The sequence below is a fragment of the Sapajus apella genome, unplaced genomic scaffold, assembly GCF_009761245.1.
Source record: "Sapajus apella isolate SASKATOON/1434 unplaced genomic scaffold, GSC_monkey_1.0 scaffold16, whole genome shotgun sequence".
NCBI lineage: Eukaryota > Metazoa > Chordata > Mammalia > Primates > Cebidae > Sapajus > Sapajus apella.
Window position 1 is genome coordinate 10320295 of NW_022436956.1, and position 27014 is coordinate 10347308.

The 27014-nt window shown below is 36.6% G+C and overlaps 1 protein-coding gene and 1 long non-coding RNA gene across 2 annotated transcripts in view; one reads left to right on the top strand and one right to left on the bottom strand.

Annotated features, from left to right (window-relative positions):
- CCDC15 (coiled-coil domain containing 15) overlaps positions 1-27014 on the bottom strand; it is a 102672-nt gene that overhangs the window by 30679 nt on the left and 44979 nt on the right. The window contains exons 10-11 of the mRNA XM_032285062.1: positions 23234-23326; positions 21323-21426 (exon numbers count right to left, since the gene is read on the bottom strand). Coding sequence (XP_032140953.1) covers positions 21323-21426; positions 23234-23326 — 197 coding nt within the window. The remainder of the gene's footprint in view (positions 1-21322; positions 21427-23233; positions 23327-27014) is intronic.
- LOC116556082 lies at positions 1298-26808 on the top strand. Its single transcript, XR_004270821.1, has 4 exons — positions 1298-1373; positions 24801-24811; positions 26502-26504; positions 26792-26808. It is a non-coding gene; the product is annotated as an uncharacterized LOC116556082 (long non-coding RNA).

Genomic DNA, 27014 nt, shown 5'->3' on the forward strand with positions numbered 1-27014 from the left:
CTTCCCTGGCCGTATGTGGCAGGCCATGTTGTAAACTTCAAAGACGTTAGGTGATAAAGTCAAATCTGGGGTTGAATCCCAGTTCTGTCACTTGCTAAATGTAGTCTTAATCCTTGGCAAATTACCTAACCTCTCTAGGGCTAATTTTCTCATCTGTAAAATGAAATGAATAATAAAATCTACCTTAAAAAGTTATTGAAACAAGTAGATAACCTAATGCCTCTGAAGCACTCAACACTATGCCAGCACGTTGTAAGCATTCAGTGAATGCTAACTACTGCTACCTTGCAGGATTATTGTATCCACTAAGAGGAGATCATCTATGCAAAGTGCTTGATACTTTGTAAGGACTTAAAATATAATGATATTTTAAAAATTAATTTCACCTCTCGTCTCTACATACATTATTTCAACAACCTCCTAACAGTCATTTTATCTTATCCTCATGATGCCACTGAGCTCCCTAACTGTTTTCAGGGCAAAGTCAAATTTTCTTCTCATGACATAGTAAAGTCTATCATGGTCTTTCCTTATTTTTTAAGGCTCACCTATTGCCATTCCTTTAGCTCCAATCTCATCAAATTCACAAGTGTCACATTCTTTCATGAAGCACTGATTTTGCAATGCTATTCCTTTTGCCTAGAATTCCTGTTCAGCCTTTCCTCTCTCCAATTCCCATTTTGTCCCACACTATTCCCACAAAACCTTCAAAACTCAGCTCAGGAAGTCTTCCCTTTCCTTCTGCCACCCCATATCCCCAACTTTGGCTTTAAAACAGTCTCTGTGTTACCACATATTCTTGTACTTTTTTCCTTCTAATGATAAGCAGCAGTTAACATTTATTAAGCACATACTATATTTGCGATTCTGTACTAAGCACAACTACATGTTACCTCATTTAATCCTTGCAGAAACTTTATAAGGTATATATCGTTATTATGCTTATTGTATAGAGAGGAAACTGAGGATTACAGAAGTAACTCCAAAAGTCACACGGCCGGTAAGTAGCAGAGCTGGGACTTAGACGCATATCTCCCCATGTTCTTAACCACATGCTGTATTGTCTTGTAACACTAAACACATGATGTTATAATAGTCTATTTCCAGTCATGTGTCACAATTATAGAGATACATTCTTTTAAAAAATGTATGGTTAGGCAGTTTTGTCATGAAAACATCCTAGAGTGACCTTCCACAAACCTAGATAGTATAGCCTATACACAACCAGGCTACATGGTATATAGCCTTATTGCTCCTAGGCTGCAAGCCTGTACAGCACATTACTGAACTGGATCCTGTAGGCAACTGCAGCACAATAGTAAGTGTTTGTGTACCTAACATAGACAAAGTACAGCAAAAATACAGTATAAAAGGTTAAAAAACAGTATACTTGAATAAGGCACTTACCATGAATGGAGTATGCAGGAGTGGAAGATGCTCTGGGTGAGTCACTGAATGAGTGGTGAGTGAATGTGAAGGTCTAGGACATTATGATATTACCACTGTAGACTTCATAAACACTGTATACTTATACTACACGAGTTATAAAAATACATTTTCTTTCTTTAATAATAAATTAGCCTTAGCTTACTGTAACTTTTTAACTTTCTAAATTTTTTTTACTTGACTCTTTTATAATAACACTTAGCTTAAAACACAAACATGTTGTACAGCTGTACAAAATATTTTCTTTCTTTGTATCCTTATCCTATAAGCGTTTTCTATTAATTTTAACTTTGAAACTATTTTGTTGAAAACTAAAACATAAATATATGCTAGCCTAGGCCTACACAAGGTCAGGATCATCAATATTATTGTCTTCTGCCACCACATCCTATCCCACTAGACGGTCTTCAGAGGCAATAATACTCATGGAGCTGTATTCTCCTATGATAATGCCTTCTTCTGGAATACCTCCTGAAGGACCGGACTGAGGCTGTTTTACAGTTAACTTTTCTTTTAGAAGTAGAATAAATACACTTAAAATAATGATAAAAAGTATAGTATAGTAAATATATAAACCAGTAATATAGGTGTTTATTATCATCATCAACTATTATGCATTGTATATAATTGTATGTGCTATACTTTTACCCAACTGGAAGTACAGAAGGTTTGTTTTCACAAGCATCACCACAAACACATGAGAAATGCATTACAATGGCTACATCACTAGGTGATAGAAATTTTTCAGCTCTACTATAATGTCATGGGACCAACAGTGTATGTGCAGTCCATCACTAACCAAAACATCTTTATGCAGTGCATGATCGTATTTATCTGCTTCCCCGTTGGTTAGTCAAATTTATCTGGTAAAACCCTTGACAATAGGGATGTGTTTTAATTTCTTGCATACCCTATGTCTAGCATCATCTCTACCAATTAACAGATGCTCAATAAATAGCTGCTAAATTAATGAATGAAATCATGTCATTTTGTTCTCATAACAACTGAGTGAGGTAAAGTGGTTATCGATTCCTGTTTATAAAACAGATGTATGATTATTTTAGAATGCTAAGGTGGTTTTGTCTTCAGGTTAAATAATATAACTTCCATACAAAGAAGGCATAAATGATTTAGTTTCTTCAATAAGTAAAAGGCAAAATTAATTTTTAATTATTTGCCAACTATCAATACAAGATTAAGCCTTCTGATACCATCTGTAAAGCAATCAGACCTTCATATTTTTTTCTGAGGTCAACAGTATAAACCCAAGAAGAAAAACATTATCTAGTAGGAAATGGCAATAAAACAAAAGCCCTTAGCAAAAAAGCTTTCAAAGAAGGTCAGCAGTATTGCTAAAGAAAAGTTTCCCACTGACTATGCCATGTGGTAGACATGTCATGAGAAGATTTAGGTTAGACATAAAACACCCACAGCAGGGTATGTGGGTTCAGTTAAATGAACTGAACTAAATTTCCATTTTGTCTTTTACCTGCTAGCCCATAAAATGCTTACATATGAGCAACATAGAACTGAAAAGATTTTTCGATGCAGATCAGATCACAATTACGGTTAAAAGATTAGGCTATCATAAGACAAACCTGACCTAGGTAAGAGAATGAACTTCCTGAGCTGAGGATCAACGTCCTTAGATACTGAAATTGTTATACTACAACTCTAAATAACATTAAAAATAGAAAAGGTCTTTGAAATATTTAAACAGAATTCTGCTTAAAAGTCTCACACTAGACACCTTGATAAAGACTTTTTTTCCAAGCATCCCCAACCCCAGTCTACATACTTTTTTACTGTGACAGTTTTTGTCAGGTTGCTTTTAGAACAACAGTATTATATTTCAAGGGGGGAAAAATACACAAGGGAAATATTAAACACCTCACAGGAAATCTATTTTCACTGGTGGGTTGCCACACGAAAATTTCAGGAGTCCTTGTAAACTCTTATGCACAATAAATAGGATATTCAGCAGCAAGGGGCCCTCGACCATGCAGATATTGCTTTGTCTCCAATGTCAAACAAACTAGTGATAAAAAATTTGAGAAATTAAGAAATAAAGGAAAGATAGAAAAAAACGATTTGTTTTGTCATCCAAAGACAATTCTTTAACATCTTAGAATATTTTATTTCAGTAGGTTGTTTACTGTACGATTGCTGTCGTTGCAAAAAAACTTTGCTTCCATTTGGTCCATAGTTTGGGAGAAATTCAGGGGTGGTTAAGAAGCTGCCCTGGGGCAAGAGGCGGAGGGAGGCTCAGGCAGAGACTCCAAGTACAGTGGCCTGCAGCAGTGCCCCTCAAAGATCATTGTGCCAATATTTAATTGAGATTTTTTTCATTTATGCTCACAAGAAAAGTTAGTCTGAAATGCTGCTTTCTTGTAATGTCCCTGGTCAGGTTGGTATTAAGATTATGCTGGTCTCTATAATTATTTGAGAAATATTCAATTTTCCATTCTCTGGAAGAATTTATGTAAAACTTCATGTTATTTTTTCCCTTATATATTTAAAAAGTATTCACCAGTGAAGACATATGAGCCTGAATCTGAACCTAGATTTTCCTTTTGAGATATTTAATAACTGATTTTATTCCTTTCAGTGATATGGGATTACTCAAATATCCTATTGCTTCTTGTATCTATTTTAATTGTTTTATCCCCACAGGAGTTTAAGTGTCAAATTTTTAAAATGTAAAGTTGTTTATAATGTTCTCTTACTATGATTGAATGTCTGTAGGCTCTGTAGTAATGGTTCCTTTTCTACTCCTAATAATTGGTAATTGGGTTTTTTCTTTTTACTGATGAGTACAACTGATATATCCTTGGAAAGACAAAATTTTCAAAAGAATCAACTTTTGACTTTGATTTCCTCTGTTGTACATTTGTTTTATATTTCACTGATTTCCGCACTTATTCCTATGGCTTCTTTTTTTCTGATGTAACTTGCAGCTTTTCCCAAGCTTAAGACGGAAGGTTAAAACACTGACTTGTAGCCTTTCTTATCTTCTATTAATTGTAATCAAGGCTTTGACATTCCCTTTAAGCACTGCTTTAGTGGCATCTGAAAAGTTTTAATATGATTTATCTTCATTATTATTTTCTCAGAAGTATTTCCTAATTGCCACTATAATTTTTTCTGTGATCCATGACCTTTTAGAATTACACTGCTTATTGATTTTTACAGTAATATCACTAGACTTACAGAACATACTTTGAAAAATAACCCAAAGTAAGATCAAGTTTAGAAAATGTTCCATGGGCACTTGAAAGGAATATATTCTGTCACAATTCAGTGTTTTTACAAATGTTTCCACTTTTCTTAAATTCCCAGGCATAAATTGGTCGTGTCATATAGTAGGTCTATGCTTAACTGTATAAGATGTTAAAACAGTTTTCCAAAGTGTTTGTGCTCTTTTCTACATATGCATGAATTACAGCTGATTTTATACTACCAACACATGAGTTACAGCTGTTCTACATCCTTGCCACTATATGGTACTGTTAAGTTTGTTGCCTTTACCTCCCCAAGCTATTCTAGTGAGTCTGAAGTGGTACCTCATTGTGTATATAGTGAGTTTTTATTTTGAGATTATGTTTTTCTATTTGATTCTATTTTATAGATTCCAGTTCTTTGTTGAAATTCTCCATATTTCCATCCATTTTCTCCATGTCTTCCTCTAGTTACTTGAGCACATTAATCAATTATTTTAAAGTCTACTAATACTAGTATCTTCTATCATGTATGAGTCTGCTTCTGTTGTCTTCTTTCTCTAGGCTTTTGGACATCTAGTTCTTTCTAAGGATATACTTAGAAACTTTTGATTAAATACTGAATATTGTTTTAAATTTTTTAGAGGCTCTAAATGATGTTATCCATAACCAGAGAGAGTTCACACTTTTCTTGGCTAGGAAGAAAGTACACAGTTCATCATCTTAATCTAGTCCAGACATCAGCAGAATCAAGGCTGCTTTGTAATTTAGGTAAGGTTTATTCTATTGCCTGTTAGACCATCTTCTTAGTGTAAGCTCTCCCTAGCTTTCAACTGAAAGCCTGGTATGTACATTGGGCCCTTTCTCCCCTCCCCCAACCCAGTGGATCCTAAACTCTGCAACTACTCATCATCACAGACTAATTAATTCTTAGTCTGCTTTCCACATATTTTCCACTGAGCCTTCATGCTTTCTTAGACGTTGGCAAATGTCATGAGGAAAAAACTGATCAAATGTTTGAGACCCTCAAGTCTCCACTTCTGTTTGTAGCTCAACACCAAAATCTCTGCTTGTTTCTCTGTCACCCAGCAGTAGCCCTGTGCCTGATCCAATGTCATGCTGAAACATATTTTGAACACTCCTAAAGAAATATTTAGTTCCTATTGTTCCTAGAACTTTAGTTCTTTATTTTCATATGTATATAAATCAGATCTCCCTTAACATTTCACGTGCTCCTCAAACTCATGGTTACAAACTGAATTCACTAGCTTCCTGAAAACTTTGTTCGCTGAACATTCTCTATTTATATAATGGTACTAACCATTCATTTAATTATCTAAGAAGAAAGTTAGAAACTACCCTTGACCCCTCTCTCAACACCAAACCCATCAAGACTAAGAATTTGGTCATCAAATTTTATGGATTCTACTTCTTAAATATTATTAACTATATCACTCTCTGTTCCCAGTGCCCTCATCCTCCACCACAACTACTATAATAATTTCTTAACTGAACTCTGCTTTAGTTTTCTTTTTTAGATTATTCTACATGCAGCTCCAGAGTGATCTTTATAAGATTCTAATCAGATTATAGGACTTTTGCCTTAAAATCTTTTAACAACTTTGTTATAGATTCTCTGCTACCTCACTTCACTTGGGGTTTTGCCACCCCAAATTTTTATTTTATTTCCCAGACATATCTAATGCTTCATACTAAGTTCCTTAACCATCTGGTAAACTTCAACCTTTAAGATGTAGCTTGAGTATTAACTTACCTATAAAGCATTTCTTGACCTCCCTAGACTATCCCTGCCTCACTTTTAGCATTATAATTATTTTTTGTCTCTTTTTCTCCATTTGTCTGTCCTCTCTTGGCACTCATCCTATTAATCTTCATCATCATCACTACCACTACCATCTAATGATGGTAGTGGTAACAGGTACTTTTTACTGTGATCTTATTAAATGTCAGATACAATGCTAAGTACTTTACATATATTTCTCCTTTTAATGCTATCACCAAACTAGAAGATCAATGTTATAATCCCCATTATATAATTAAGGATATTGAGGCTCAGAGGTACAGTTACTTGCTTAAGGTTACACATTTAATAATGGGTACATTCACACTTAAGACGATTTGATTCTAAATATGTACTATCCTGTCATATATTCAAGTTTTATATTCTCAGCATATAGAACACTGCCTGGCATGTCTTAAGTTTTCAATAAATGTTTGCTTTGTTGTTGAAAAGTACTAAACAAAATAATATATGAAAGTCCTTGTGAATTATAAAATTCTGCATGAATACTACTATTATTTCCTCCCACCTTGACTCTATATTTGTTTTACTAATTCACCATCCTTGTCCCCTTCCCTGCAAAACACATATTTATCCACCCAAACACAACTGAAATGTAGTATTTTCTCTAACTCTCCAGGCAAAATTGTTAATCCCTTCTTCTGTGTTCACATGGACTCTGTTCCTATCTCTGCAACTGCACTAATTATATCACTTTTTTGAGTGTACTTGTTTCTCATCCTCCCTCCCCAACTTAGATTATGAGTTCTTCAAGAAAAGAAATGAATTTTATTTATCTTTGTATCATCTGAGCCTAGAACAGTGCCTATGATATGGAAGATAAAAAAATAAATGTTTTCTGTATAAATGCATAATCACTCTTAGACCTGGATAAGAGGGAAGCCCTTATAATGAGACCCACATTTTTTGTTGCATTTTAGGTTTTGGGGTACATGTGAAGAACATGCAAGATTGTTGCACAGGTACACACGTGGCAGTGTGATTTGTTGCCTTCCTCCCCATCACCTATATCTGGCATTTCTCCCCATGCTATCTCTCCCCAACTCCCCACTCCCGCTGTCCCTCCCCTTTTTCCCCCCAACTGACCCCAGTGTGTAGTGCTCCCCTCCCTGTGTCCATGTGTTCTCATTGCTCAACACTTGCCTATGAGTGAGAACATGCGGTGTTTGATTTTCTGTTCTTGTGTCAGTTTGCTGAGAATGATGGTTTCCAGGTTCATCCATGTCCCTACAAAGGACACAAACTCATCATTTTTGATGGCTGCATAATATTCCATGGTGTATATGTGCCACATTTTCCCTGTCCAGTCTATCATCGATGGGCATTTGGGTTGGTTCCAGGTCTTTGCTATTGTAAACTGTGCTGCAATGTACATTTGTGTGCACATGTCCTTATAGTAGAACGATTTATAATCGTTTGGATATATACCCAGTAATGGGATTGCTGGGTCAAATGGAATTTCTATTTCTAGGTCCTTGATGAATCGTCACACTGTCTTCCACAATGGTTGAACTAATTTACACTCCCACCAACAGTGTAAAAGTGTTCTTATTTCTCCACATCCTCTCCAGCATCTGTTGTCTCCAGATTTTTTAAAGATCACCATTCTAACTGGGGTGAGATGGTAACTCAATGTAGTTTTGCTTTGCATTTCTCTAATGACCAGTGATGATGAGCATTTTTTCATATGTTTGTTGGCCTCATGTATGTCTTCTTTTGTGAAGTGTCTGTTCATATCCTTTGCCCACTTTTGGATGGGCTTGTTTGTTTTTTTCTTGCAAATCTGTTTTAGCTGTTTGTAAATTCTGAATATCAGCTCTTTGTCAGATGGGTAACTGCAAAAATTTTTTCCCATTCTGTTGGTTGCCGATTCACTCTAATGACTGTTACTTTTGCTGTGCAGAAGCTGTGGCGTTTGATTAGGTCCCCTTTGTCTATTTTGAGACCCACATTTTTAATAGTCCACTTTAGCCTGTCTCTCACCATATCTCTTCCCTTAGTCCTTGAGACTAAGTGACTAGGGAAAGGTACGCACCTGAAGCCTATGACTGCCAATCTAGACTCTGCTCCAGGTATCCATTCTCCTGGAATTCTTTACTCCAACTTTCTAAAGCCATTTTTAGGGTATATACAGTTCTGTTCCTCACCTTTGTCTTCCTCAGAGCAGGCTGCACCTCATGTGCAGCTAGGCTCAATGGGACATTAAGGGGTGACTACTTACAGGGCATGTACCTAGAACTTAGATATCTAGACTGAGCTGAACATAGGATGTATGCAAAATTCTTCAACTACAAAATACAGCTATGAGTAAGAATAGAAAGCAGGTGAACTGGAGGCTTTCTCTCCCCAAATGGCCATTCATGTTCCTGCATGTCATTCAAAGGAGTTGAAGAATTCCAAATTTGAGTCCAACCTTCTACTCACTATGAAATCACATTTGTTAAGGCAGGACAGGAGGGATCCAAGATGGCCAAATAGGAACAGCTATGCAGTGCAGTTCCCAATGAGAACAATGCAGAGGGTGAGTGATCACTGTGTTTCCAAATGAGTTATTACTGCCCACAGACCAGGATATTCCTGGGCTGAAAAGTGCCACAAGTTTCCAGCACGGCTGGCACAGCAGGTCTCCATACAAAAACTTACACAAATCTGGGCAGCCGTTTCAACTGGTACCTGGAATGCCTGAGAGATAGAGTTGCCCATTCAACTGAAAAAAGGGGGCTTAAACAGGGAGCCAGGTGATCTGGCTCGGCAGGTCCCACCCCCACAAAGACCAGCAATCTGAAACACTCTGGATTGAGAGTTTCACAGCAAGCACAGCAGGACCCAGGATGGTCCAGCTCGGTGGGGGTAAGGGTGTCCACCATTACTGAGGCAGTGCACCACTACTGAGGCGTCCGTCATTACCAAGGTAGTCTGCCATTATTGAGGCAGTCTGCCATCATCGAGGCAGTCCGCCATTATTGAGGCAGTCTGCCATTACAGAAGCAGTCCGCTATTACTGACGCAGATTGCCATTACTGAGGCAGTTCTAGCTATCCCTCTATAAACAAAACCACAAGGAAGTTAACACAGCAGCTAGGCAGAGTACATGACAGCTCAGCAACACCTCTGCTGGCAGACTGTGACTTGGCTACCTCCTAGCTGGGTAGGGCATCTCGGAAAAAAGGCAGCAGCATGTCAGGAACTTATAAATAAAGCCCCACCTTCCCAGGATAGAGCACCTAGGAAAAAAGGCGGTTATGAGTTTCACTGGAGCAGACTTAAACATACTTGCCCAGCAGCTCTGAACATAACAGCGGAGCTTACAGCTCAGCACTTGAACTCCTGTAAGGAACAGACTGTCTCCTTAAGCAGCTCCCTGATCCCCGTATAGCCAAAGAGACACCTCATAAAGGAGAGCTCAGGCTGACATATGGCAGGTATACTGCTGGGAGTAAGATAACAGAAGAAGAAACTGGCAGAAACCCTTACTGTTCTGCAGCCGCCACAGGTGATTCCCAGGCAAGCACAGTCTGGAATGGACCTCCAGCAATCCTACCACAGAGGGGCCTGACTGTTAGAAGGAAAACTAAAAAACAGAAAAAAAATAACTTCATCACCAATAAAAAGGATGTCTACTCAGAGAACCCATCCGAAAGTCACCAACTACAAAGACCACAGGTAGATAAATCCATAAAGATGGGAAGAAACCAGCAGAAAAAGGATGAAAACACCCAAAACCAGAACGCTTCTCCTGCTCCAAAGGATCACAACTCCTCACTAACAAGGGAACAAAGCTGGATGGAGAATGAGTCTGATGAATTGACAGAAACAGCTTCAGAAGGTGAGTAATATCAAACTTCTCTGAGCTAAAAGAACATGTTCAACCAATGTGAAGAAACTAAGAACCTTGAAAAAAGGTTTGACGAAATGCTAATGAGAATAAACAGCTTAGAGAAGAATATAAATGACCTCATGGAGTTGAAAAACATAACATGAGAACTTCGCAAAGCATACACAAGTTTCAATACTGGAATAGACCGAGCAAAAGAAAGGATATCAGAGATTGAAGATCAACCCAATGAAATAAAACAAGAAAGCAATATTAGGGAAAAAAGAGTGAAAAGAAATGAAAAAAGCCTCCAAGAAATATGGGATTATGTGAAAAGACCTAATCTCCGTTTGATAGGTGTACCTGAATGTGACGGAGAGAATGAATCCAAGCTGGAAAACACTCTTCAGGACTTTAACCAGGAGAACTTCCCCAACCTAGCAAGGCAGACTGATATTCAAGTCCAGAAAATACAGAGAACACCACAAAGATATTCCTCAAGAAGAACAACCCCAAGGCACAAAATCATCAGATTCACCAAGGTTGAAATGAAGGAAAAAATGCTAAGGGGAGCCAGAGAGAAGGGTCGGGTTACCCGCAATGGGAAGCCCATCAGACTCACAGCAGATCTCTTGGCAGAAACCCTACAAGCCAGAAGAGAGTGGGGGCCAATATTTAACACCCTTAAAGAAAAGAACTTTCAACCTAGAATTTCATATCTAGCCAAACTAAGCTTCATAAGCGAAGGAGAAATAAAATCCTTCACAAACAAGCAATTGCTCAGAGATTTCATCACCACCAGGCCTGCCTTACAAGAGCTCCTAAAAGAAGCACTAAACATAGAAAGGAACAACCAGTACCAGCCACTCCAAAAATGTACCAAATGGTAAAGAGCATCGACACTATGAAGAAATTGCATCAACTGATGGGCAAAACAACCAGCTAGCATCAAAACAGCAGGATCAAATTCATACATAACAATATTAACCCTACATGTAAATGGGCTAAATGCCCCAATCAAAAGACACAGACTGGCAAATTGGATGAAAAGTCAAAACCCATCAGTGTGCTGTATCCAGGAAACCCATCTCACATGCAAGGACACAAACAGGCTCAAAATAAAGGGATGGAGGAAGGTTTACCAAGCAAATGGAGAGCAAAAAAAAAAAAAAAAGCAGGAGTTGCAATCCTAGTCTCTGATAAAATAGACTTTAAACCAACAAAGATCAAAAGAGACAAAGAAGGGCATTACGTAATGGTAAAAGGAACAATGCAACAAGAAGAGCTAATGATCTTAAATATATACGGACCCAACAGAGGAGAACCTAAATACATAAAGCAAGTTCTTAATGACCTACAAAGAGACTTAGACTCCCACACAATAATACAGGAAACTTTAACACTCCACTATCAATATTAGACCGGTCAATGAGAAAGAAAATTAACACGATATCCAGGACTTGAACTCAGATCGGGACCAAGCAAACCTAATAGACATCTACAGAACTCTCGACCCCAAATCCATAGAATATACATTCTTCTCAGCACCACATCACACCTACTCTAAAATTGACCACATAATTGGAAGTAAATCACCCCTCAGCACATGCAAAAGAACGAAAATCATAACAAACTGTCTCTCAGACGACACTGCAATCAAATTAGAACTCAGGATTAAGAAACTCACTCGGAACCACACAACTTAATGGAAACTGAACAACTGGCTCTTGGATGTTGACTGGATAAACAATGAAATGAAGGCAGAAATAAAGATTTTCTTCAAAACCAATAAGAACGAAGACAAAACATATCAGAATCTCAGGGAAACATTTAAAGCAGTGTCTAGAGGAAAATTTATAGCAATAAATGCCCACATGAGAAGCAAGGAAAGATCTAAAATTGACACCCTAGCATCAAAATTGAAAGAGCTAGAGGAGCAAGATCAAAAAAACTCAAAACCTAGCATAAGAGAAGAAATAACTAAGATCAGAGCAGAACTGAAGGAGATAGAGACACAAAAAAACCCTTCAAAAAAAAATCAATAAATCCTGGAGCTGGTTTTTTGAAAAGATCAACAAAATAGACAGACCACTAGCCAGATTAATAAAAAAGAAAAGAGAGAAGAATTAAATAGATGCAATAAAAAACTGATAAAGGGGGTATTACCACCGATTCCACAGAAATACAAACTACCATCAGAGATTACTACAAACAACTGTATGTGCATAAACCAGTAAACCTGGAAGAAATGGATACATTCCTGGTCATTTGCACCCTCCCAAACCTAAACCAGGAAGAAGTCAAAACCCGGAATAGACCAATAACAAGGGCTGAAGTTGAGGTGGTAATTAATAGCCTACCAACCAAAAAAAGCCCAGGTCCAGATGGGTTCACAGCCAAATTCTACCAGACATACAAAGAAGAGCTGGTCCCACTCCTTCTGAAACTATTCCAAAAAAATCCAAATAGAGGGAATCCTTCCCAAATCATTTTATGAGACCAACATCATCCTGATACCAAAAGCCATCAGAGGCTAAACAAGAAAAGAAAACTTTAGACCAATATCCATGATGAACATAGATGCAAAAATCTTCAATAAAATACTGGCAAACTGATTGCCACAGCACATCAAAAAGCTTATCCATCACGATCAAGTAGGCTTCATCCCAGGGATGCAAGGCTGGTTCAACATATGCAAGTCTATAAACGTAATCCACCACATAAACAGAACCAAAGACAAAAACCACATGATATCTCAATAGATGCAGAGAAGGCCTTCAACAAAATTCAATAGCTCTTTATGGTAAAAACTCTCAATAAACTAGGTTATCGATGGAACAAATCTCAAAATAATAAAAGCTATCTACAACAAACCCACAGCCAATATCATACTGAATGGGCAAAAACTGGAGGCATTCCCTTTGAAAACTGGCACTAGACAAGGATACCCTTTCTCACCACTCCTATTCAATATAGTATTGGAAGTTCCAACCAGAGGAATCAAGCAAGAAAAATAAATAAAGGGTATTTAATTAGGAAAGGAGGAAGTCAAATTGTCTCTATTTGCAGATGACATGATGGTATATTTAGAAGACCCCATCATCTCAGTCCAAAATCTCTTGAAACTGATAAGCAACTTCACCAAAGTTTCAGGATACAAAATCAATGTGCAGAAATCATAAGCATTCCTATACACCAATTACAGACTTAAAGAGAGCTAAATCAAGAAGGAACTGTCATTCACAATTGCTACAAAGAGAATAAAATACCTAGGAATACAACTAACAAAGGATATAAAGGACCTCTTCAAGGAGAACTACAAACCACTGCTCAAGGAATTAAGAGAGGACACAAACAGAGGGAAAAGCAATCCATGCTCACGGTTAGGAAGATTCAATATTGTGAAAATGGCCATACTGCCCAAAGTAATTTATAGATTCAATGCTATCCCCATCAAGCTACCTATGACCCTCTTCACAGAACTGGAAAAAAACACCTTAAACTTCGTATAGAACCAAAAGAAAGCAGCATAGCCAAGTCAATTCTAAGCAAAAAGAACAAAGCAAGAGGCATCATGCTACCTGACTTCAAACTATACTACAAGGCTACAGTAATCAAAACTGCATGGTACTGGTACCAAAACAGAGATATGGACCAATGGAATAGAACAGAGGCCTCAGAGAAAATGCCACAAATCTACAACCATCTGATTTTGACAACCCTGACAAAAACAAGCAATGGGGAAAGGATTCTCTGTTTAATAAATGGTGTTGGGAAAACTGGCTAGCCATGTGCAGAAAGCAGAAACTGGACCCCTTCCTGACACCTAACACTAAAATTAACTCCAGATGGACTAAAGACTTAAACATAATACCTAACACCATAAAAACCCTAGAAGAAAACCTAGGCAAAACCATTCAGGACACAGGTATAGGCAAGGACTTCATGACTAAAACACCAAAAGCATTGGCAAAAAAAGCCAAAATAGACAGATGGGATCTAATTAAACTCCAGAGCTTCTGCACAGCAATAGAAACAATCATTAGAGTGAACCCACAACCAACAGAATGGGAAAAAAATTTTGCAATCTACCCATCTGACAAAGGGCTAATATCCAGAATCTACAAAGAATTAAAACAGATTTACAAGAAAAAAAAAAACTCATTGAAAAGTGGGCAAAGGATATGAACAGACACTTTTCAAAAGAAGACATTTATGAGGCAAACAAACACATGAAAAAATGCTCATCATCACTGGTCATTAGAGAAACAAAAATCAAAAACACATTGAGATACCATCTTACACCAGTTAGAATGGCGATCATTTAAAAATCTGGAGACAACAGATGCTGGAGAGGATGTGGAGAAATAGGAACACTTTTACACTGTTGGTGGGAGTGTAAATTAGTTCAACCATTGTGGAAGACAGACAGTGTGGCAATTCCTCAAGGACCTAGAAACAGAAATACCATTTGTCCCAGCAATCCCATTACTGGGTATATATCCAAAGGATTATAAATCGTTCTATTATAAAGGCACATACACAAGTATGTTCACTGAAGCACTGTTTACGATAGCAAAGACCTGGAAACAACCCAATGCCCATCGATGATAGACTGGACGAGGAAAATGTGGCACATATACACCATGGAATACTATGCAGCATTAAAAACGATGAGTTTGTGTCCTTTGTAGGGACATAGATGAATCTGGAAACGATCATTCTCAGCAAACTGACACAAGAACAGAAAATCAAACACTGCACGTTCTCACTCATAGGCAGGTGTTGAACAATGGACAGAGGGAGGGCAGCATCACACACTGGGGTCTATTGGGGGGCAATAGGAGAGGGACAGCGGGGAGTAGGGAGGTTGGGGAGGGATAGCATGGGGAGAAATACCAGATATAGGTGACAGGGGGAAGGAGGGAGCAAACCACATTGCCACGTAGGTACCTATGCAACAATCCTGTATGTTCTGCACATGTACCCCAGAACCTAAAGTACAATAAAATATATACATATATATACACACATATATATATATGTGTGTATATATATGTAAAGCAACTGTTAATACATTTTTTACATGCAACTATATATAAAATTGTCTTTTAATGAAGGATGTATTTTGATTAATTTGAAATAAATACTGGTTGAGCGGAAATAGAGAAAAAAAGTAGGAAAATAGAATATATGTCATTTAACAGTTTTATAGCTCAGCTTATGACATTTAAATACTTAGATGTAAGGTATATAAACTTTTATTTGTACGTCAGCCCAGTCCCGCAAATATTAGAGGCAGGCTTAAATCAATTATCCCATAAATAAGCTATAAATAAATAAAAGTGTGTATGAAAGCACTTAAAATAAGCCAATAAATATTTCCTTTGATGTGGCTACTACATCAGTGGTCTTTTTTTTTTTTTTTTAAAGAATTCTTCTAAATAAAGAACATTTCAGTTACAGAAACAGTTGCCCATTAAGATGAAGGAATACTTATTAGTAATACAAGAGAAGAAATGGATTACAAATTAAAAGGTTTACTTCTTTCATTGAGATGAAACAGCACTGAAAAGGAACTAGGAAACTTTTAGGTCCAATGACTACCCATTAGGGAAAGGATTCCTTATTCAATAAATGGTGCTGGGATAACTGGCTAGGCAAAAACAGAAGAATGAAACTGGACCTCTACCTTTACTATACACAAACATTAACTCAAGATGGATTAATGATTTAAATGTAAGACCTCGAACTATAAAAATCCTAGTAGAAAACCTAGGAAGCACTATTCTGGACATCAGCTTTGGCAAAAAATTTATGACTAAATCCTCAAAAGCAACTGCAACAAAAGCAAAAACTGACAAATGGAACTCAAACTAAAGAGCTTCCTCACAGCAAGAGAAACTATCAAGGGCATAAACAGACAACCTACAGAATGGTAGCAGATACTTGCAAACTAAGCATCTGACAAAGGTCTGATATCCAGCATATAAAAGGAATTTAAACAATTTGGCGAGGCGCAGTGGCTCACGCCTGTAATTCCCATTATTTAGAAGGCCAAGGCAAGCGAATCACCTGAGGTCAGGAGTTTTGAGACCAGCCTGGCCAACAAGGTGAAACCCTGTCTCTACTAAAAATACAAAAATTAGCCAGGCATAGTGACACATGCCTGTAGTCCCAGCTACTCAGAAGACAGGCACAAGAATCACTTGAATCCAGGAGGCAGAGGTTTCAGTGAGCTGAGAATGTGCCACTGTACTCCATCCTAAGTGACAGAGCAAGACTATCTCCAAAAAAAAAAAAAAAAAAAAAGCAAAAAGACAAGCAAAGTAGGCAAAAGAGCATGAAGAAGTACTCAAAAGAAGACATACAAGTGGTAAACATGAAAAAATGTTCCACATCACTAATCATCAGAGAAATGCAAATCAAAACCACAATGAGATACCATCTCACACCAGTCAAAACAGTTATTACTAAAAATAAAAAAAAAAAAAAACAGATAATTGCAAGGCTGTAGAGAAAAGGGAACGCTTATTCATTGTTGGTGAAAATGTAAATTAGTTCAGCCACTGTGGAAAGAAGCAGTTTGGAGATTTCTAAAAGAATTTGAAACAGAACTACCATTTGACCCAGCAATCCCATTACTGGGTACAATGAATCCTTCTACCAAAAAGACACAAGCATTCATATGTTCCTTGCAGCACCATTCACAACACCAAAGACACAGAATCAACCTAAGTGTCCATCAATGTTGAGGTAGATAAAGAAAATGTGGTATTATACACCATGAAATACTATGCAACCACATAAAAGAATGAAATCATGTCCTTTACAGCAACACGTATGTAGCTGAAGGCCATTATCCTAAGTGAATTAACACAGAAACAGAAAACCAAATACTCCATGTTCTCACTTATAAGTGGGAGCTAAACTTTGGGTACACATAGACACAAAAATGAAAACAATAAACACTAACGACTACTATGGAGTGGGGGAGAAGGTGGGGCAAGGGCTGAAAAACTACCTATTGGGTACTATACTTATTGAGTGACAGAATCATTTGCATCACAAACTTTAGCATCACACAATAAATCCATGTAACAAACCTGCATGTGTACCCCTGAATCTAAAATAGAAGCTGAAATTATAAGAAACAAAACAAAAAAACTCCGACTATTCATTATGCTATTTGAACACATTTCCAGCACTTTACAGTAACCTGTAGCAATTTCGTTATAGTATTACATACAGTATTTCAAAATAAAAGTGTTATTGCCTTATATTTTACAGCACTTCACAAATTTCAAACTATTTCACATATTAGCACTTTGTTTAGTGCTTTATCCATAGGATGTCAATAACATCTGATGAATTAAATCCTCATATTAGATTTCATTATAATGTTTTATGCATTGTTTAGAAATCAGTAGGTACAAAGAAGCTTTTCAAAACAACTGGGGTTGACCTCTAAGAGGCACAGTAATAACCCATAGATTAAAAAATGCAACTGATGGAGAACTTGTTCAACTTAATAAAGCCCATCAACAAAAAATTTACAGCTAACATCACACTTAATGGTAAGAAACTGTAAATTTACCTGCTAGAATCAGAAACAAGGCAAAGTGAGAGGTACCCTCTCACTACTCCTTTTTAACATCATACTGAAAGTCCTAGCTAATGAAATAAGCCAAGGAAAAGAAATAAAAGGCATACATATTGGGAAAGAAGAAATAAAACTATCTTTGTTAACAGGTGACATGATCATATAACAAAAGAATCACCGAACAAGCTACTGGAACTAATAAGTGATTACAGCAGGGCTGAAGGATACAAGTTTAATGTACAAAAGTCAATCATTTTCCTATATACCAGCAATGAACAGGTGGAGTTTAAAATTAAAAGCACACCACCATTTATATGTAGTTCCAAAATGAAACGCTTTTAAGTCTAACAAAATATATATAAGATCTATATGAGCAAAAACAACAAAACATTGATGGAAGAAATCAAAAGACAACTAAATAAAATGGAGAGAGAACCTATGGTCATGGACAGAAAGACTCAATATTGTCAAGATGTCAAGCTCTTCCCAACCTGATATATACATTAACTGCAATCTCAATAAAAATCTCATGTTATTTTGTGGATATTGACAACTTATGCTAAAATTTATGTAGAGAGGCAAAGCCAACACAACATTAAAGAAGAACAAAACTGCAAGACTGAAATTTCCTGACTTTGAGACTTATTATAAAGCTACATACATACCACACCCACTGTCACCAGCACCCATGTATAGAACCAAAGGGCCTGAGGACAGGCCTGCCTTACCCACTGCTGCCACTACAGGCACTCATGCTTGTCATCCAGGTGCCTAGGGATCAACCCTCCTTACCTACAATGAGATAGCATCTCACCCCAGTTAGAATGGCAATTATCAAGACAACAAAAAGTAATAAAAGCTGAGGATGTAAAGAAAAGGGAACTCATACACTATTGGTGGGAATGTAAATTAGTGAGGACATAGAGAAAAGAGGACTCATACACTATTGGTAGGAATGTAAATTAATATAGAAATAATGGAAAACAGTCTGGAGATTTCTAAAAAAAAAAGAAAAAAGAAAAACAGAACTTCAGATGATCCAGCAACTCCACTATTGGGTATTTATTCAAAGGAAAAGAAGTCAGTGTATCAAAGGGATACCTGTACCCCCATGTTTACTGCAGCACCATTCAAAATTGTCAAGATACTGCATCAACCTAAGTATCCATCAACAGATGCACACCAAGAAAATGTGGTATATATACACAATGGAATACTATTTGGCCATAAAAAAGAATTAAATCTTTTAATTTGCTGCAACACAGATGGAACTGGAAGTCATGTTAAATAAGCCAGGTACAGAAAGACAAACATCACATGTTCCTACTGACATGCGGGAACTAAAAAAGGTGATCCCATAGAGGTAGAAAGTACAGTGATAATTACCAGAGGGTGGGAATGGAGGATATAAAGTTCGATAGGCAGAATAAATTCTACTTATTGGTAGCACAGTAGGGTGACTCTAGTTAACAATAATTTATTGTGTATATATATAGCTAGAAGATTTGAAATGTTCCCCAAAGAAATCATAAATGTTTGAGATGACAGATATCCTAATTACTCTGATTTGATCATTATACATCATACATTTGATCATAAACATTGCATGGCATCAAAATATTACATGTATCCTACAAATATGTACAATTATTATGTATCAATAAAGATACATAAGTAAAGCTACAGTAATCAAGACAGTGTGGTATGGCAAAAGAACAGACAAATAGATAAATGGAACAGAATAGAGTCCAAAACACAGAACGACACAAATGCAGTCAACTGATTTTTAACAAAAGAGCAAAGGCAATACGATTAATAAAAGATGGTCTTTTCAACAAATGGTGCTGGAACAACTGGACATTCACATGCAAAAAGAATGACTCTAAACACAGACCTTACAACCTCTCACAAAAATTAACAAAATGGATCATAGAGAAAAATGTAAAACGCAAAACTACAAAACTCCTAGAAGATAACACGGGAGAAAAATCTAAGTAACTTTCGGTATGGCAGTGACTTTTTAAAATATGTAACACCAAAGGCACAATCCATGAAAGAAAGGACTGATAAGGTGAACTTTGTTTTGCTCTGCAAAAGATACTGTCAACAGATGAGAAGACATGCTATAGACTGGGGAAACAATGTTTATGAAAGACTGATAAAGAACTGTTATTCAAAATATATAAAAAACTCTTAAAATTCAACAATAACAAAAACAAATGACTCAAAAAAATGGGCAAAATACATGAACAGACACATCACCAAAGAAGGTATACAGATAACAAATAAGCATATGAAAAGGCGCTCCATATTATATGTCATTGGGGAAGTGAAAATTTAAACAATGATATTCTACTACACATCTACCAGAATGTCCAAAATCCAAAATCCTGACAACACCAAATGGCAGCAAGGATGTGGACCAACAGGAACTCTCATTCCTTGCTGGTGGGAAGGCAAAATGGTATAGCCACTTTGGAAGAAAGTTTGGTAGTGTCTTATAAAGCTAAATGTATTTTTACCATATGATCCAGCAATTGTAGTCCCTGTTATTTACTCAAATGAGCTAAAAATGTATGCCTCCACAAAAACTTGTACATCAGTTTTAAAGTAGCTTTATTCATAATTGCCAAATACTGGCAGCAAACAATATGTCCTTCAGTAGGTGAATGAATAACTAAACTGATACATCTAGATAATGGGATATTATTCACTGCTAAAAATAAATGAGCTATCAAGCCATTAAAAAGCACTGAAGGAAATGTAGATGCATTTTTTTCTAAGTACAGAAAGCCAATCTGAAAAGGTTACATGCATACTGTATGATTCCAAGTATATAGCATTCTGGAAAAGGCAAAACCATGGAGACAGTAGAGAGTTCAGTGGTTCCCACAAGATAGGGTTTAAAGAGGGAGGAATAGGCAGAGCAGAAAGGATTTTAGGGCAGTCAAACTACTCTGTATAATACCATAATGGTAGACATATGACATTAAGTATTTGTCAAAACCTATAGAATGCCTAACACCAAAGGTGAACCCTAATGTAAACTATGGACTTTGGGTAATAATAATGTGTCAATGTTGGTTCATCAGTTCTAACGAATTGTACGAGTATGGTGCAGGATAGTGATGGTAGGAGAAGGGGCTATGCATTTGTGGGGCACAAAGTATACTCTCTGTACTTTCTGCTTAGTTTTGCTGTGAGCCTAAAATTGCCCTATAAAATCAAGTCTATTAGAAAATCGAACCAAAAAACCAAACCATAGCTGTTCACCATCTTCCAATACTTTATCTAGATAAAAAAAACAGCTGTTTTCAACATGGATCAGAAGGCAAAACTGTTACCTTTTTCTAAAGTTTGTCTTCCAAAAATATCCTAATTGGCAATTTAAGGCCCACAGTGCGGATCAAATAACTTACTTTTCAATTTTCTTCTTTTGTTCTTTTTGCCTTTGTTGTTCTTTTACTTGTTCTCTCTCAATATCCATGAAAAGTCGTCTATGTCTCAGGTACTGCTTTTGACGCTAAAGGAAAGAAGTTAAAATTACTAAGATTCTGCTTTCAGAGGAATTTTCAAGGACGAAAAATATTTTTATGTCGTAGACAAAAACAAAAAACAAGCAAACAAAAATAGATGATATAGAAATTACTTGTAATTTCCTTCTGTCTATGGTAACTCAGGATGTCACATACACAAGAATTTTATATTTTCAAGCACATAGCTATTTACATGTTAATAGGCAAACCAAAGAAAGAAGTACTAATTTAGTTTGCCTTTAGTATAGCCCCTTGTCAGTAGGACTTCAGGAAGTGATATTTGATATGATAAGATACATACTGTCTTTACTCTGTGTTCCCAAGTAGTAAGTACCATAAAAGCAGAGCCACGGTAAGAATGTAGAAGGTATTTTATAACAGAACCAACAGTTACTTTAACTTTTCAAAATTAAAACAGTATCACAGCCCAGGCACGGTGGCTCATACCTGTAATCCCAGCACTTTGGGAAGCCAAGGTGTGCAGATCACCTGAGGTCAGGAGTTTGAGACCAGCCTGGCCAACATGGTGAAACCCCATTTCTACTAAAAATACAAAAAAATTAGCCAGGTGTCGTGGTGTACGCCTGTATTCCCAGCTACTTGGGAGGCTGAGGCAGGAGAATCATTTGAACCCGGGAGACAGAGGTTGCAGTCAGCTGAGATTGCACCATTGCACTCCATCTTGGTCAAGAAGAGTGAAACTCCGTCTCATTAAAACAACAAGAAAAGCATCACAAAAGCATACTCGAAGCCTAGCCTAATACGGCATGAAGGAGGGTAGAAGGGCTGAGGTATACTAAAACCTCAGACTCATAAACAAAACAAGTACAATAAAAGCAAGTGTGGCCAGGCACAGTGGCTCAGGCCTATAATTCCAGCACTTTGGGAGGCCAAGGCAGACAGATCATGAGGGCAGGAAATCGAGACCATCCTGGCCAATATGGTGAAACCCCACCTCTACTAAAAAAACAAAAACTACAAAAATCAGCTGGGCGTGGTGGTGCATGCCTGTAGTCCCAGCTACTCAGGAGGCTGAGGCAGTAGAGTCGCTTGAATCCAGGAGGTCGAGGTTTTAGTGAGCCTCGATTGCACGACTGGACTCCGTCTCAAAAAAAATCACATGCTACTAGACTCTGTGATGTGTTCATACTTCTGGATTTATATATATTCTTTTAAATACACAAGCCATTCAATGAGCAAACGCATGCCTATGTATATACCCAGAGTAGTACAGGGCTTTTTGGTAAAAATTATCAAAGGTCTAAATAGTACCTCAATAGTGAGGCTGCATCAAAATCACCAGTGGTATTTTTAAAAAACACAAATGCCCTAAACCTCTGTTTTCAGATACTGATTTGGTATGTCTTGATTAGATCTAGGTGTATTTGTATTTTGAACAAAGCTCCCCATCTGATTCTGGTGCATGGCCAGGGTTAAGATCTATTGGTTTAAATAAACTTTAGACTGAAAAGAAAAAAGAAAAAAAAAAAAACAAAGAAAGCCATAAAGTAATTATCTTCCTTTAAATAAGTTACAGTGGCAAATATACACTAGCTGGAGAAATTTATTAGTATCAAATAATTGATTTCACAACAATGTACCCTAACTCCTAGGATCTTGGAAAAGAAATTCAACACATTATAATGAGTCAAGCAACTTTTCTTCTTTTATTTATGAAATTTGTGGTATTAGCCTTTTATGTGTTAGGACACAACAAGCTGCTTCCAATTTCTCATATATATTAATACTATCATAGTAGAAATATTGGCATCCAAAAGCAATATCATTACATACCTCTTTCTTATCTTCTTCTTTATCTATGCCAGACTGAAATGCCAGTGGTGATTGAAATTCAGAGCTCAATCCTGATTGATACCCATCATAAGCCTGTTGGAAGGTCCAGTCACACAAAGTGACAAAATTACCAAAGCTACCCATGAACCATTTTGATATTTTTATCTATTCTTCTGCAAACAAACTTGAGCTCAATCAGATAAAGAAACAACAAAAAAAGCAAATTTAAAGAAAAAAATCAAAAAATGAAAGGAAGCTCTTTCAGAAGGAATTAACCAAACATAAAATAATAAATCAAAGAAAAGGGTTCAGGTCAAAAACATGAATAAACAAAAAATTTAAAAATGTTCAAAATGAAAGTTCTTTTAAAGTGTTCACTTGAAATCACTGTCATAAGTGTGCTTGGATTAGAATCTACGATATATAGTCAGATTCCTTAATATTTCAATTCTATATATAATCACCTTGAATTCATACAACCCTTTTAGTGGGCACGAGTCCAGAGAAAATATTAATCAATATTATGGCATGGTATAGAGGAAACAGGCTAATTTCCACCCATATTTACTGGGAAAGGATTATAAAATAACTTGGTATATCTACTTGAACATTATATGCGTTAAATAACGATCTCCAACTTTTAGAAATAAAAGCTTAAAATTGTTTCATCTCTTTAGTTTAAAAGTCATTTATCTTTCAAGGTTGCAGGATACATAATCAATATACAAAAGTCAATTGTATTTCTATACTTTTTTTTTTTTTTTTAGATGGCATTTCGCTCTTCTTGTGCAGGCTGGAGTGCAATGGCAAGATCTCAGCTCACTGAAACCTCCATCTCCCAAGTTCAAGCAATTCTCCTGCCTCAGCCTCCCGAGTAGCTGGGATTACAGGCACCTGCCACCATGCCCAGATAATTTTTTGTATTTTTAGTAGAGACAGGGTTCCACCATGTTGGCCAGGCTGGTCTCGAACTCCTGACCTCAGGTGATCAGTCTGCCTCAGCCTCCCAAAGTGCAGGGATTACAGGCATGAGCCACTGCACCTGGCCTGTATTTCTATACTTGTGATGAACAATCTAGAAACAAAATTAAGAAAAAATTTACATTTGCAGTATCTTCAAAAAGAATAAAACACTTAGAAATTTAACAGAGGAAGTGTAAATTTTATACTCTGAAATATACAAAACATTGTTTTAAAAAATGAAAGATGAATATATAATGGAAAGACATCCCATGTTTATGGACTGGAATACCTAATACTGTTAAGATGGCAGCATTCCCCGAATCGATCAACAAATTTAGGTTCTTAGATATGACAGTAAAAGCACAAACCATGAAAGAAAAAGTAGACAAATTGGACTTTATCAAAATTAAAAACTTTTGTGCTTCAGAGAAAACCATCAAGAATGTGAATGACAACACACAGAACAGGAGAACATTTGCAAATCATATGTATCTGATAAGGAACTTTCTATGTGGAACATATTATGAACTCTCATACTCAATAATCTTAACACAAATAACTCAATTACAAAATGGGCAAAGCATCCAACAGTTCTCTAAACAAGATACACAAATGGTCAGTAAGCACATGAAAAGGTATTCAACATAATTAGCTATCAGAAAAACACAAATCAAAAGTACAGGAGATGCTACTTCACATCACTTGGATGGTAATAATTAAAAATACAAATAACAAGTGTTGGTGATGATATGGAAAAATTTGAGCCCTCATATACTGCTGGTGGGAATGAAAAATGATGCAGTCACTTTGGAAATCAGTTTGACAGGTCCTCAAAAGGTTAAGCACAGAGTTATCATACGTTCCAGCAATTCCACTATGAGGTATACGCCCAAGAGAAGTGAAAAATATGCCCCCAAAAAGATTTGTACACAAATGTTCACAGCAGTACTATTCATAATTGCCAAGAAGAAATAAGCCAAACTTCCATCAATTGATGAATGTGCTATATGCACAAAATGAAATATTTTTCAGCAATGATAGGAACAAAGTGCTGCTATATGCTACAGCATCAATAGATTTTGAAAATTTATGCTAAGTAAAAGAAGCCAGTCACAAAAAGCCACTTATTTCACGATCCCCTTTATACAGAATATCCAGAATAGGCAAATCTGTAAAGATAGAAAATAGCTTAGTGGTTGACTAGGATTGGAGGTGGGGCTAAGGGGAAAAGAAAGTGGTACAGACTTTTGGAGGTGATGAAGTGTTCTCAGATTGATTGTGGTTAATTCCACAAACACAACCTGTGATTTTTATACAACCCTGTAAATATTCAAAACACTGTATATTTTAAATAGGTTAATTGTATGTATGTGAATTACATTCATTATTTGCATATTACATATTTACAAATTTTCCTATTCACTGAAATTTATGTATAATTCCAATACTCAAGATGTTTTTGCAGTCCTTTGCAGACATGCACTGAGCTGTGAAAAATTTGTGTCACCCAATATGCATGCTGCCAACTGAGGCTGAACAAGTGATGCTCTGCCTTTTTGTTTCAGCTCTCATACTTTAAACAAGTGTCCTTTTTGCAGTCTATTTATTGCCAAGTTTTTCTGCATTTTTTTTTCTATGTTGGTGATTTCACTGTTAAAAATGGTCCCCATGCATAGCTGAAGTACTATCTATGATTCCTAAGCACAAAAAGGCAGTGGTGTGCCTTATGGAAAAAATATGTATGTTAGATAAGCTTCATTCCAGCATGAGTCACAGTGTTGTTGGCTATGATTTCATGTTAACTGATCAACCATATATATTTAAGAAGGTGTTTTAAAGAGAAATATATAAAAAATAAGATTATATATTGATTAGTTGACAAAAATAGTGTAACCAGGGGCTTGCAGGAACCTGCCCCAGTTTCTCCCCTCGGAGCCAAAATTCAGTATTTGCTGATTCAGTATTTCTAACAACTTTTCATAACACAACTACTACAAATGACAAGAATAAACTGTATATGTCAATAAAGTTGTTATTATTTTTAAAGTTATTTGTTTTGTGACTCTAAAAGTCTGAAAATGTATAAAGCAAAATGTTAATGAGAAATATCTTTAAAATTTTTGGTTATCTTTTTCATTTGTGTTTATCTTCTTCACAATAAAAATGAAATTCCTTTCTGTTTTCAATAAAGAAAACTGGACTCCCAGTACTGGCCAATGACGAAGCACACTATGGGCTCTCTCACTCTCATTGATTGTAACTAAGACTTCTGGGAAATGTAGTTCCTGGGATCTGGAGAGTATAGGGGGTAACTTAAACAGAGGTGTGCTAGAAAGTAGAGCCCCTTAATTTTGTGTGTAAACTGGCACATATCTCAGAATCACCCCTGTACTGAGCATGCATGGGACAGGTCTATAGAAATATAATGAAAACTTTGAAAACTAACATTAAAGCCACTGTGCACAGGAAAGATGACTTACAGTTGGAATTTAACCAAGTTGACTACCTGCTAGAACAAACACAAAAAAGATACAATATTCTTCAGAGGATTTTAACAGAAACCAGAGTCTCACAATATAATATTTAAAATGTTAGCCAGGTGCAGTGGCTCATGCCTATAATCCCAGCACTTTGGGATGCCAAGGCGGGTGGATGACTTGGGGTCAGGAGTTCAAGACTGGTCTGGCCAATACGGCAAAACCCTGTATCCACCAAAAAAAAAAAAAAAAAAAATTAGCTGGCATGGTGGTGGGCACCTGTAATCCCAACTATTAGGGAGGCTGAGATACATGAATCATTTGAACTCAGGAAGCAGAGG